Source organism: Scatophagus argus, chromosome 6 (assembly GCF_020382885.2).
Source record: "Scatophagus argus isolate fScaArg1 chromosome 6, fScaArg1.pri, whole genome shotgun sequence".
Taxonomy (NCBI): Eukaryota; Metazoa; Chordata; class Actinopteri; family Scatophagidae; genus Scatophagus; species Scatophagus argus.
Window position 1 is genome coordinate 6,058,860 of NC_058498.1, and position 14,609 is coordinate 6,073,468.

At 42.2% G+C, this 14,609-nt stretch overlaps 1 protein-coding gene across 2 annotated transcripts in view; it reads left to right on the forward strand.

The window, feature by feature from the left end:
• ror1 (receptor tyrosine kinase-like orphan receptor 1) overlaps positions 1–14,609 on the forward strand; it is a 114,427-nt gene that overhangs the window by 78,733 nt on the left and 21,085 nt on the right. For both annotated transcript variants that reach the window (XM_046391304.1, XM_046391305.1), the window contains 2 exons: positions 5,190–5,480; positions 5,747–5,780. In XM_046391304.1, coding sequence (XP_046247260.1) covers positions 5,190–5,480; positions 5,747–5,780 — 325 coding nt within the window. The remainder of the gene's footprint in view (positions 1–5,189; positions 5,481–5,746; positions 5,781–14,609) is intronic.

Below are 14,609 nucleotides of genomic sequence, written 5' to 3' on the forward strand. Positions count from 1 at the left end.
CACCGCTTGTTTTGTCTGCAGGCGGGGAATGGTTTTGATTGACCAAGCAGACAGCATTCAGGTAGCGTGGCTCTATCAGTATGCATCAGTAGCAGGAAGTTATCTTGCTGAAAGAGGCTCATTATTGGGCTGAAATCAGGGGTGATGATAGTTTACTGAACTCATTTCCCCTGGGGCTTTCTTTCATTCTTTCTTTCATTTTCTTTGTTCCTTCCTTTCCTCTCTTTCTCTTTCCCTTTGACCCAACTTTAATGAAATTCACCTTTAGCCATAGCTGGCAGTGCTACAGTCTCAGCTCCTCAGTGTGTCCTCGGAGTGTGTTTAGTTAGCTGTGCAGCCACTCAGGTTTCTGTGCCTGCGTCTTGCTGAGAGCAGCCTGCCTCGCACAGCCTTGCCCTTGTGTGTGTTATTGAATACAGACATGCGTATTCACATATCGAACACGATGTTTCTGGTGAAATGAAAAGGTATTGTGTAACTTGTGTCTAGTTTGGAACATGTATAGTTTGTGTGTGTTGCGGTTGTGTGGGTGTGCGTGTGTTTACATTTGTGTGCCCGTGTGTGAGTGTTTGATTGTACAAAACCGCTGCGGGAAAATGCAGGCTGATGACAAGGCACCGTTTTGTTGAATGCCACATTAAAGGGACAGTCCGCAGCAATGGTTTTAGTTTCACAGTGCTCCTGGTGCCAAATACCACAACACTCACCACGAGACAATTACATACAGAGTGGCTTTATTACGCAGACACTAGCAGGACATCCTTCTCCTCTTTCGTCTCTTCGTCTCCCCTTCTCTCTTTCTCTTCTTCTCCTCCCCCTTGCTTAATTGTCAGTTGTTACGACTGCTAATGAAGTGTGCAGGAACACAGCAGTGACCATTTTCTTTTCCATCCACTCAGCTAATGAGACTGTGATAAAGTTGCCTTCTTGCATTCGACAAAACACACGTCTTTTAAAAACGAGCGTGTTCTCATTTAATAAAAAGTGCTTTTTGTTTTTAGATACCACAGTCTCACTCAACAGGCGTGTCATGGTGGCGAGGTGTTACATCAGGCACGTCAGAAAGATTTGGTCCAGTACAATCATAACAGTGTAGAGGTAGAGGCACGGGTTCCAGGTAGATCCCTCATGACTTTGTGTTGATAGTTTGGATGTCAAATGAAGAACGAAAACGCACACCCACACACACACAAGAAGTCAGCATCCACAGACACACTGTGTCATTAGTAGCAGTCACCTCAGGACGAGTGTGTGTATGTGCACACTTCTGTCCTCTGCGATTGGTGTCAGCGTTACATATTCAACATGGTGTTTGTTTTACGCATGTGAGCGTGGCTGTGAGAGGTGATGACATGTGACTGTTGGGAGTACTGCAACGTTTTTCAGGCCTTGTCTGATCTGAGCCTCGCACTTCATCGTGTGGACAGTAGGAGTTCGGTATCCAACCTCCAGCCATGTGATGAGTGGACGACTCGGGGAGAACTGAGCTGAGGGTTTGTTTTTGATCTTTTGCTTTTAGAGACAAAGAGGACGACGACAACAAAGGCTCAGCAAGATAATAATTAAATAGACATAAATAAAATAATCTAGCAACAGAGGCTGTCTGTTAAGTCCACTATCACAGCATCCTTTCAATGCAGTTGAGGAGAGAGTCGTAAACAGGTCAGCAAAAAATCAACAAAAAATACTAATTCTACTGTACTACTGTACTATTCTACTGTAAGTACTAGAGGCCCCTCATACATATACTTTAAGTAAGAGAAATTATAATTATAGCAGTAAAACAAATTATTTAATGTTTACTTTTTAGTATTGCAGTACATTTTCACAGCTGTTTCACACTTGGCCCCTTTTGACCTCTTGAAGATGTAAATTCTCATTTTTTTTTATCTTGATTAATGTAACAGACTTAGTGTAAACGACACAGCGGATGAGAAAATATTTTTACTAAATGAAACTGGCCGAATGCTTGCTACAGAACAAACACAGTCATGTCGTCCATCTCAGCACTCTTAACGCTTGTCTCGTAACATTTAAAGCGCTGGTGACAATCAGACCTGACAGGTTAAATAGAAAAATTAAGGAAAACTTCTGAGTCAGTAAGTATTAAAATCGAGCGATGCAAAGTAAATGCAGAAACTACTGCGCTCAGTATTTTCTTTCAGTCTCTCCCACACATTCATCCACAAAGTACATTTGTGCTTTTGCATTCCCTTCTGTCAGAGTCTGCTTCTCAGTTTATAATCATATCAGAGTTTGACCTGGCTGTCAACTATGTGCAACCTGTAACAACACCAACTGCTTTTTACTGTCCTGATTCTGCCTTGATAATCCATTTTCAAGGCTCGTTAAAGCAAAGCGGACACAGGAGTCAGTGTCAGTTAAATGTTCATTAAGAGTCGATGGCTGGATAGAAAAAAATAGACAGAGAAAAATAGAAAAATGTTGCAATTGCTCTTTAGATAAGAAGAACAGTGATATAAGACAAGACCCCCCCCCCCCCCTTCCCACACACATCACACACACACACACACACACACACATCTCAGTGAGATATAATTTTTACTGTGTATCTGAAGTTGTAGCACATATGGCCAAGGGAGTGGAGGAGTAATCCGAAAGGGGAAGGGTGATAATGAAAGTGGTGGAGATGGGATGGATGAAACTATGTGGCAGTAAAGTACGTCATTATTACTACTGTTCTGACGTTTCTAAGACTGTACATTACAGTGCTGTGATTTAAAGAGACGGGAGGACTGTATGAATAAGGGAGACTGTTGTGTATGCAGAGAAAGGAGGACAGATAAACAGTGAAGAGAGAGAGGAGGTGGTGGTTCAGTTGATGGTGGGAGTCTCATATTGTCACACACTTGTTAGTACCACATTTCTGGGTTAAGCCTGGAGCTTTAGGGAAGATAGCCTGTGTGTGTGTGTATACTCCAGCTTGAGTGCATACACACACACACAGACTGTGTGCCAAGACAAATGTGCCCGCTCCTCTTTTTCACAAACACATCGTGGGCACTCGTTTTACACACCTCATGGTGATATGTCAGATGAACTGTGCGGGTCTGGGCACCAGCGCGCTCCAGCCAAAGTGGTTTTGTCCATTTACAAAGCCAATGAAGTTTATTCGAACAAGACGGCCTCAACAATATTGACAGAAGAGAGAAAGGCAGCTTTACTTTGTGAAATTCTACTATAAACAGAAAGTAAAAAGAAAAATGTGAACCTGCAGATGGCCAAAGATGACAAAAGATAAGATCTGTATTTTCTGCAGCAGGTTGTGTTTTATATCACAGCTCAGTCTCAGTCGAGGCTACAGTTAACCACAGCATGTAAAAATAACACTCCAGTCATATTAACAAAGCTCACTACAGTCGAACTTTTGACTGCAGTCTGACTGAGTGTGGGGCTGCTCGAACTGCAAGGCAACAAATTCAGGTTTAAAATTGGGCTTAATTCATGCACATCCTGCCAGGTTTAAGAAATGTGTCGTAGTTTGTTGTTATTGTGGAACAGCTTTGCAAGACAACTGTGTAAATCATTACATTTTGAGGTAATAATTGAATGACATATGGACACGTTCTGCACTGACAAAACAGGTCAGGACAGGTCATTTGAACTCATACCTGTATGAGTGTGTGTCCACTCGCTCACCACACAACCACACACACAACATGAATGTTCATTTAATAGTCCTTCTAGAAATATCTTATCTTATGATGGCAAGAATCACTGTTCATTTTGTCCACTTCCTGCAAAGTCAGGCTTTGACCTCAACAATTAAACTGTCTTGAACATACGTGAATGTTTAAGGGCCTTTATTTTGCCTGAAATCTGGCTTCAGAATCAGAAATTACTGCCTTAGAGGCATAACTGCCTGGCAGGCCAAAATCAGGGCAGAAAAGCAGAGCCCTCTCAGGTATTACATGATTGTAATTTTTCGTCTTACAGCTGTTATGATCACCTGTCTAAACACATGTTTGCTGCTGATTTGTGTTTTTTCTGTATACTCAAGTATAATGTACAAATAAATGAACAACAGAGGATAATCGGATATCTTCTGAAAGAGTAAGACAGGCAGCAGCTTCAGAAGAGACAGCAGGGCCCTTGTAAGGAAAGGCCACGTTGTGACTTGGCTCCTGTAAAATGTTTTTGTTAGGGTTACGTGTTAATCTTCCAACATCTACTACTCTACCTTTCCTGGGTGGTCATGTGACACACTGGCGTCTCAAAAAAATCCCAAATCACAAAGCTGTGCATTTCAGTTTGTGGAAAACAAAGTTAAAAGTTATGTCATCCAGCCTGGAGATTCACCATCTTATGATTTTATATGTGTGCGTGTCCTTGCATATGTAATGTGTGCCTCTGTTTCTGCTCCTCCAACTCTCAAGACAAATTGAAGCTTGTCTGATTAGTATTTGCGACTCTCCTGTATGTGTTTTTCCCCCTTTGTTTGTTTTGGCTGATTTGTGTTACCAGGAGCATTTCTGCATACCTACGGTGGGTTTTGGGGTTGAGGAAACTTTCCAGAGGTTTTTCTTGACATTAACACCAATGTTTTTCCTGCACATTAAACTCTTAGGTGGCCCTTCAGATTGTTTTTTTCTGACCACCTCGAGGAAAAATGTGGTCCTCGAGATGATCGTGCAAAAAAATGTTTTTCTGTGTCTTTTTCAGCGCCTTCTGAATTAATCGGGACAGTTATGGGGTATTAAAGTAGGTTGTGATTGCTTCAGGCTCACTCCTTTCGTCTGCTTTTTTTTTTTTTTTTCTTCTCAGTATGTACCCACAACAAAAGGTGATGTTGCCTCACAAGCTCATGTGCAAGCTGCGGAAATCCCTTCAGGAATCGTACAGTCATGATGAAAAATGAAATTGAGTGTCTCCACAGTGGCAACCACAAAATAAGTTGCAAAACCAGTCTTTGAATATGTGTGTCTGAAAACAGTGAGTTGTTTTACCACTGTTTTTGCACAGCAGCATATTTTTTTATGTATCTTTTATTATGTAGTTCAGTCAGTGTTATTTGATTTATGTCTTAGTTCTTGGCTTTGTGTAATACAACATTTTCTTTCCTTTGTTTTTTTGTGTCTAAATCAGCTCCAACCTTCGCTCAGCCTTTTTTATATATCTTTTCCCTAAGTCTGACTTTCTCCTCTTTCTTCATCTTCTCTGTCTTCCAGGACCATTCTTCATCCGCCTAGAAGCTCCCATGAACAACATCACCACATCTCTGGGCCAAACAGCTGAGCTCTTCTGCCGCGTGTCCGGCAACCCGCCGCCCACTGTTCGCTGGCTGAAGAACGACGCCCCGGTGGTGCAGGAGCCACGACGGGTCTCGTACAGATCCACGCCTTACGGGTCACGCCTCCGCATCCGCAACCTGGACACCACTGACACGGGTTACTTCCAGTGTGTGGCCACCAACACCCAGGGCACTGTGTCCACGACAGGCGTGCTGTTTGTCAAATTTGGTAAGACGTGCATGCATCTTAAATCTTCCAGCAAAGCGTTTTAAAACTCACTGACATGCAGAAGTCAAGATGAAGCTGCTTTATGGCCAGTGTTTTATGTACGTCCTGAGAAAAACTGACATTATTTCAAGATATCTTGCTCCTTTTAGCAACACTAGTCCTAACTGATTCTTGCTTGTAGCTGGCAGCGTCTGCAGAGAAAAAATCTGGGAGCAATATTCTTTATCCTGTTGTAAGAAAAAAAATCCCCTTGTCTTTTTTTCCAGATCCACTCCCTACACCTCTGCCAGGAAGGCCAACGTAAGTTGCTTTTCTTCTGTCCATTTTTTCCCTCAGTCGCTCCGTTTGTGCTGTAGAACGAAGTACACTGCTCACAGCATCACATTTCACAAATTATTGTCACTTTTTTTCACTGCCAAAACTTAGAGCAAAGTAATTTCATAAATTTTATCTTGAAATTACAAGTTTGTTTCCACATCCTTCTCTTTCTCCGCTCATCCTCATTAGCCAAAGTCACTGATGATGTTAATTCTTATATGACTGCTTCAAGGTAGCCTGGCTGGCTTCCCTGTATTACCGTACAGTGAAGTGAATGTAATGTTACTCAAGTTGATGACAGCTCATTATGTTACTGCAAATGCAAACAAAGCATCTTTCTCACACACACACGCACACACACACAAACATAACCACTCTGCAGCTGCTGCCAAACAAAGCAGTTCACTTCAGGGAAACTTTGGGGAAACACTTGATGTGGTGAAATGTGCCTCCGGATCACTCAAAGGGAGAGAAAGAGATAAACTAATTTGTTGGCCTGTTTCTGTTGCGTCCATAATAGAAACAAATTTGATTATCGAGAATAAGAATGTCATGACTTGATACAGTTCAGTAAGTTGATTAAATAGCGCTTAAGCTTAAGAACGTTCCCACATTTGGTTGACATATTGTCCGAAGCCTGGAAAAAGCTGCGTTGCACACTGCTCATAGTAATTCATTGCATGCTTGAGCCACCTTAAAAAGTCCTTTGTAGCATATTCATCGAGTAATCACTCACATCATAACAAGGCTTGGTCTGTAATTTCCCTTTTTATTGGTACAGGTCTCAGTGGAGCTAAATGAATATTTAATATGAGCCTTTGAATCCCTGATGTTGATGTTCTGCTGCACCGATTCTGCCCAACCATCAGAGCTCACATGGTTCACATTTGAATATGGTCTGTGTACACTCAGCCGTGGGCCACAGTTGGAATGTGGATCATGTGGACTGTTGTGTGGGAACAGGACTGCTCACCCATCGCAACTTGGGCCTGAAGCACAAGTCCATGTCTATAATAATATTATATAGTGTCTATGACATACTGATACTCTAAATTCAAAACTTGTGGCATTCATTTAATTTCAGGGTAATAATGAGGCGTTCTTCTGATTTCAGGCCTATAATGAAGTTACTGTAATGAAGAGTAAATGCACCCTGACTGCTAGTGAGTTTAGTTGATTAACTGAAGTCTCTCTAAAATATTGCCGCCTGAAATGAGCAGTATAGCGAAATGACCCACATCTGTGTCTGCGGTTTGTGTTATATAACCTTTTTACGGCCTTGCAATTAGCTGCCAGCTGTTTGAATGTACAACAAAACCGACCCCAGTCCTGATCTCTTAACATGCACATCAAATTAAAGAGGATCCTGAGTAGCAAAGAAAACCAAACGACAAGAAATCTGTTAAGAAGGTATCAGAAAGTACTCCGTGTTGTTGGCAAATCAAAATTTTGTTTGAGTCTGGTGAGCTTCCATCGCTTTGTTTTGACGTCTCTGCTGTGTTATGGGATAAAACCCTTAAGAAGTTTCTCAGTTCGTTTGATTCTCGCAGGATCAAAGGAGCTAAGCTGGATGATTTTCCCCAGTGACATTACGGCAAGGCTCGCTGCCATATTCCATGTGGCGTCCTGTGAATCAAAACTGCTGGCACAAAGTGGATCCCAGACACTTACTGAATCCACTCACACACACACTGAGACACTGAGTCGACTGCATGTGCGTGCACACGCATTTGAGCATGTGCGCACGCGCTCCCTTTCCAAACATCTGTTTCTACCATTCCTTTGTTTACATGTTTTTGATTTTATTTATTTATTTATTTTCCGCCGCGACTAAATTGCAGCTTGTTTCGTGGATGAGACAGTTGGCTCACAAAGATATCACAATGTCATTTTTCAAAAGGGAGTTGTCAATAAAAATCAAAGATGACAACAGTGTGAAAATACTGGAAATAAACTGAAATGGAAAACTAAATGTAGGCCAAGTTCCATGTCGATCGTCAGGGATTATCAGGATGACTTTGCCAGAGCGGAATGATTTATGATCATTTTGTCAGAGGAATGTTTTAATAAGAAGAAAATGTCGATGCTTAAGTGTTAACCTCTGGTCTCTTTATAACATCCCCATCTGAAGCATTTTTTAAGGTAATTTTTCAGACTTCAAAGGTTTTTTTTTACATGTTTAACTGATGATAAAATGGCTTGATCCTAAAAGTCTTATGAAACGCTTCTTCACTTGGAGTTGGTAGCATGAAAATCACCATGACGATGATGATAGTTGTTCATTTCTGTGCAGGGCGAATCTTTAATGATTTTAACTTGTTTGTAGGCCTGCTTCAATCCAAGCATCTGAAAGACTCGAACTCAATGAGGTACAGGCACCACGTTACACTTTGCAAGTTCGAACACCAAGTTCTCCCTGGGTTGTTTTTTTTTCCCTGCCAACTTGTGAAGGAAAGTCTTGCAGTCAACCGAGGACTAGCGTGCGATCTTGATTCCCATTACAGTCATTACAGATTTCATTTGAATGGACAGAGGCCTCCTTTGACAGCTTCGGAGCTGCGGTGGTGGTGGGCTGGTCGTCACTGCTGCTCATCATTAGTGCCACGGCCAACTTAATTGCTGTAAAGTAGGGTGGCGGGCCGTCAAGAAGACAGGGTCAACTAATGATGACATGTGATGACCTGAAACCCCTTACCTCATTCTGCAGCTGTTCAAATGTCAAAACTTGCTGGAAAGACATCTGGTCCACAAGCTGTCAGTTTAGGTGAAATATATTTATTTGCAGGTTTCCACCCCTTTTTTGGTATCTCCCATCAACTTTTTTTTACTCAGTAGAGAGTGCTACAGAGAAACTTACAGAGGGCGCAGTGACTTCCGTTTTCTTAGCCACAAATATTACTCACAAATTTGGAGGAAAATTTCTTGCCACCCACCTTGTTGAACCTGAACATAACATGAACTTCATGTCCCCAGTGTTGTCTTTGCCTTCGGTCTGTGCTCTGATTTCCATGCCCTCTACACTGGGCTTAAGTATACACTCTGTGGTGTGTGGGACATTACAGTGTTTGTGTGTGTGTCCGTACATATCCTTAGGGTTGGGTTTTTGAGAGTAGCCGCAAGCAAACTAAAAGCTGACAGCCTGGAGGTTTCAGCTACGATTCAGGCAGCCTGTCTTCAGTGTGGCTCCAAGAAACTACGGCAGAGCAGAGCAGAAACACAAGAAGGAGGAGGCAGAAGGATGAGGATGGTCTCGTGTGAATTTTTCCCAAAGTACTGACGTTTTTAAATCCTTCCAGAGTTATTCAAGACAACCTTATACGTCAGGTCTTCAGTCTCAAGGCGACTTGGAAGTTTTCATGAGCGCACTGCAAGTTGAGATGAAACTCTTTCAGGTCTCTTGATACTAACACACCAGATATTCCCTTTCAAAGCATGTTTGAGTAGTGTTTTTACATAGAACAAGTCCTTTTTATATAGTGGCCTTACAATTAAATAAGTTTTGTGATTGTGCTCAGCTTGTCTGTTTCTGTCTTTTTATTCTTATGCATTTGCTTTTTTCAGTTTAAGCACAAATGTCCACTTGCTTGTCCATTTTAGTGGTGACCCCACAAAACATGTTTTTGGCCGTAACGCAAGAATTTATCCTCTAACTGTGACAAAATTTCACTTACAGGGGTAAATCAGGTGATGGCATTTAATCCAAAGGTCGACTTTTCTGTGACATGTCATTTTTATAAAAAGTGATGCGCTACTTTTTGCCTAGAATTACACTTTTTGCCTTTTGTTAGATTCCTTCAAAGTGTTGACAACATATATGATATCAGCGGTTTTACTGGTTGGTGGACACACAAGACCACAAGGCAGTTTAATGTCCCTCGATTTTGCAGAATCAAGACTTTTAAGAAAACACATTTTCAAGAAAACACATTCCAGTCGAATTGAGAAGAAGTGTGACATTGAGGAAATACTTTAGTTAACAAGAGTCAGATGAAAGGATCGATACCAGTAACAGATTAGCTTTGCTCAGAATTAAGACTGGAAACTGGAGTAGAAATTTTGCCTGACTCTGTCCAAAGATAACAAAATCATGTACAAGCACCTCTAAAGTTCACTATTTAACACTCATTTGTGTTATTCAATAGCTTCTTGAAGTTGAACGTCTCTCTCCCTCGATTCCTAACGTGTCTCTACTGGTGCTGTCTGATAAAGAGATAAAATGTCTCAAATATATTAAAAATACTCACATCGAGTATCACAGCAGTCAAAGTCTGACCAAGGCGAGAGTCTGACATCTACATCTCAGATTCACTTTAATAGTTTATCAGTGTATAACCAGTTATCACAGTGCATCTCCTCCACACTGTGCCTGTGCTCTCTCCCCCCCCCCATCCTCCTCATCTCCCCCCCCTTCCTCTCCTCACCTCCTTGGAGATGTTTTAACAGCGCCAGAACAAACACGGGGTGAGGGGAAAAAGTCTCGCCTGCCAAAATTAGACCCCAAACTTTCTCCATCCCTCTCTGTCTCTCTCTGCACTGCCACACTTTCTTTCTGCATCTCCAGCAAAAAAAGAAGGAAAAAAAAAAGAGAGCGATGGCGATGGCAGGAGACTGAAGGGAGTGAAAGAAAAACAGTGTTAGCAGGGTAGGCGGAGGAGGAGGAGGAGGGTACCATTAACACTCGGGGTTGCATGTTGTTCTTTGATTCCCGGGTTCTGCGGGGTCGGAGGCGTTCAGGTGTGATTAGCAGTGTGGAGGCGACGGGAGATTTAGCTGTAAGCTCAGATCAGAGGCAGTTAATAAGTCCTAACTGAGGCCTGCATTCAAGCTGCCCACATTCTGACAGTGCAGGCTGAAACTGTCCAAGAGGCTCTTTTCTTCACATTTCTTACAGTTACTTTTGCAGTTAAATAATCCAAAGGCTTAACTAGATCTTCATGGGACACGTGCACCTAACAGTGAACTATAATTCATTATAAATGCCAGTCAGAGTTAGCTGATGAACATGGTGGAGTATTAAGCAGCTTCCCCTCAGGAGTAAGAGAGGCTTCAGGGAGAGCCAGAAACATCGCATTGAATGAATGCTAATGTTGCTCCATAACTGCCTAATCTGTAAATAGGATATTTCAGTGTTTGTTTCTGCTGCTCCCAAGTGACAAAAAACAAAAAATTAAATCATTTATTAACATCATTATTTCATAATTTCTTGTTTGACTTCCAAAACGCGGTTGCTTTTATATTTGTACAAAGTTTGACTCACTGAATATCTCGGTTTTTTAATCTGACAGCAGCGATAAACAGACTTCGTGCAATGCAGCAGCTGATGTCAGAGTCTCTGTCTGTGTTTACAGTACAGGGGTTTTCTGCCTGTTCGAAAAGATTAATACCTCTACACCCTGGCTGTCAAGGCTGTTTAAATTTCTCAGAACTTTCCCTACCACTTTTCTCTCAGCGCAAAAAAAGCAAATGCAAAAATAGCTGCTTTTCTTCCCCTCCGTCGTGCCTCTCTGCTCGGTCCACTCAGCAGTGGACAATAAAGAGTAAAGAGCACACGTTTAACAAAGAGCAGATTCTCACTGCTCTGTTTTTTGTGACTTCTTCGTTGTGTGCTCTCTGACCTTTCTGCTCCTCGCTTATCGTCAATCTTCCTGTTACTTTCTTCGGTGAGTCAGTATTTGGTGGGAGCTCTGCTCTTCTTTTCCTTCGGACATGAAATCCCCTTGTTTGAACAGTATTTTACTCTTGTGTGTCAATTGAAAGCAGCTGACAGTAAATTCAACAGTCACACAGCCCTTGAAATGCTGGTTTGTTAATGAATACATATTTATTTTTCTTCATTTAACTTGCGATTAATTTGCCAGTTGAGAGCTTGTTTGGGTGTAACTTTACTTTATGACTTTATGACCTGATGATTTCTCTAACCAGGTGTGTTTCACTGTAAGACAGGATAAACACACACAGTATAACTTTTCCCTACCTGTGTACTGTATATATCTGTGTGTGTGTGTGGCAAGAAACCAACCAGCCCACAGTGGATAGCTCTGTAATTAGCCAGCTGTCAACACGCTGAATTAAATTGACCTCAGAGCTGACATGACAAGGACTGAGAGGCCCGTACTGCTGTCAGCCCACTGGCTATCCAATTATACAGTCAAAGCATCAAAGAGTTAAAAACGAAGGAGTAATTTGACTGTGTACAGACGGGATGGTAGCGTGTTTGTCTCACCCTCAGCGGTGCACGTGTTGATTGAGAAATTAGTTTGAGGAAGTAGTTTCCAAAATGCGTAATGACTTGACGATGTCACACTAAGTTGGTCTTGGAGCTTGCTCAGGCTTGCTCAAAGGCGCCAAAATGTGTATACAGTCATGGTAATAGATTTTCTGATACCCTGAAACCTCTTTGCTCTTCTCCTTTCTGCTCTACAGCAGCTGTTGTGAAAGGCTTGTACTTGCAGTGTCTCTGTAATTAGTAGTTGATTTATTAAGTTGTCAGGTAATTACACTACCAGTACCTGGACCTGCCTCCTTAGGTGTGCTGTGTGAGTGTAGGAAAATATGAAAATATGCTTCTTATCTGGCAAAGATCAGCAGAGCATCCAAAATCCTAACATGCCAAAGTATTTACTAGGCTGCAATTAAGCTCTTATCTCAGATAATTATTTAGGGAATCTATTACAGATATTTTGCTCTCAGCTGTATCTTGCATCATCCCTTTTTAAGATCTAGACCGACGGCAAACCAACAAGCGGGCCGATCAAACAGCTGACACGCCTTTCTTCCCCGCAGGGTAAATGTCTTATCACTGTGGTGTGAATGCCATAGTGCGTTAATTGCTCAAAGAATATTATGATCAAGTTTGTTCAACTCCCCATGCGCCTCTCCTCCCTGTCCAAACGGTATGAGTTATTGTTAAATATAATGTTTGTGTATTATTTAATTTTTTTTTTTTCACATTCAGTGCAGCAGTACTGCAGTCGGCACAGTTTTTCTACTGTCTTCCCGTACATTGGAATGTAATAGAAGCATCTGCTTCTTTAGAGATTGTCAGTTTTCCACACAGAATCGACCCTTGAAAGTTGCTGGTGTCTTAGTCACAGAAGTGTGCAGTTCACCATAGTTATTATATGTCCTCTTCAGTTCACGGATTCCTCTTTATAGAAATGTATACATGCTCAAATATGCCAAATATTAAGCTACTATCAACAGCTAGCTTGCTTAGCTTAGCACAAAGACTGGGAACAACAGCTAACCTGGCCCTGTGGAAACAAAATCTCCCTGCCAACACATGTGGAATCAAGATATAATGTTTTAACATGGGACCTTGAGAGGTGCTTAAAAATTTTGTTACTTTTGGACGGCGCCAGGCCAGCTGATTACGCCTGTAGGCCAGTCAGCTGCTGGCAGTAGTTTCATATTTAGCGTGACTCTCTAACTCTGTCAGAAAGATAATAAATGTATTTCTCAAATTGTCTTCTCAACATGCAGGATTTGAAACAATGCACATAATTTAACGTGGTGCTGAATGTCCAACTCAAAGACATGTAAGCCAGGGAGATATGCAGGTTCAAGCACAGGTCCACGTCTTAAAACCCAGTCGCTCCTCTCATTCTGCCCTCACAATAGGCTCTTAACTCAAGACTGTAAACTTGTGCGTGCTATACTGAGAAACTCTGGATTTTGGTTTCACTTCTCCTCACCTCCGTGCCAGTGTCAACATGACTGTGGTTTTCAAATGCTGGCCAGGATTGATGATGATTTGCTCCACGCCACAAGCATCGCACCCTTTCAGACTAAGGGGATGACAGGCCCACTCAAGTTTTGGATGCACCGCTTCAGCACTCTACATCAGACTGACGCTGGGGTACTGAACTTATTACAATAATACAACAATATCGGGTTAAATAAGAATTTGAGTCTGAAACTCTTGGAGGTCGCGTCTGGACCTGCCAACAACAGGCTCTGTACCAGTGTACCATAGTCAAACCAAGAGCAAGATCTTTAAATGCTGCTGTATTCCCAAGGTGCTCAGTGACCCTGTTAACTGCCAAACATGGGAAACTACCATCTACTATCTCGGCAAACTGTCTTGGTAAAGTTTCAGATGAGGTTTCGGTTGTTAAATGTGTGTACCACTCTTTGTGTATGGGTACACCGTTAGGGAAAACAAAGACCGCCTACTGAGACTTTGTCCTCCTCTGTCCTCTGTTCTTTTGCATGTCTTGAGCAGACTGACTGTGGCTTTTTTTCCCTCTCTGTCTCAGAAGGCTTTTACACACACACACACACACACACACACACACACACACACACATAAATGCACACTTGCAGTTCTACATAAAACAGAGAGTCAGGAACTGCACACGCACTTACTCTTACAAACCCTATCTCTCACACATGTTTAGTTAAGTCCTCGGTGGGGCGTAATTGGCGTCTTGTTGTAGATTCTTTTTAGCGCAGTGCTGATTGATTGGGGATCAGGGCCCTAATATGGCTCATTGGGGACGGGCCCTTTGACATGGCCTGGTCCCAGGGCGCTGACACTGTTTGAAACCAGAGATCCCACTGCAGCCCCCTCCCACAAGCCTGGATGCCTCTCTGCTAAATGCTGCCCAGATCAGAGGGCTTCATACACATACAGCCACACACACACACACACACACACACACACGTGGGGACTGTCGTGATGTGTAGCCAGCTTTAACCATTACAGCAATTTACATTATTAGTAAGTAATTGTTAGTAAGGATGCTAGTCTGTCTGCACACACTTTGTCACACACACAGAGAATTAAACACAACTCATTATGAACACAGC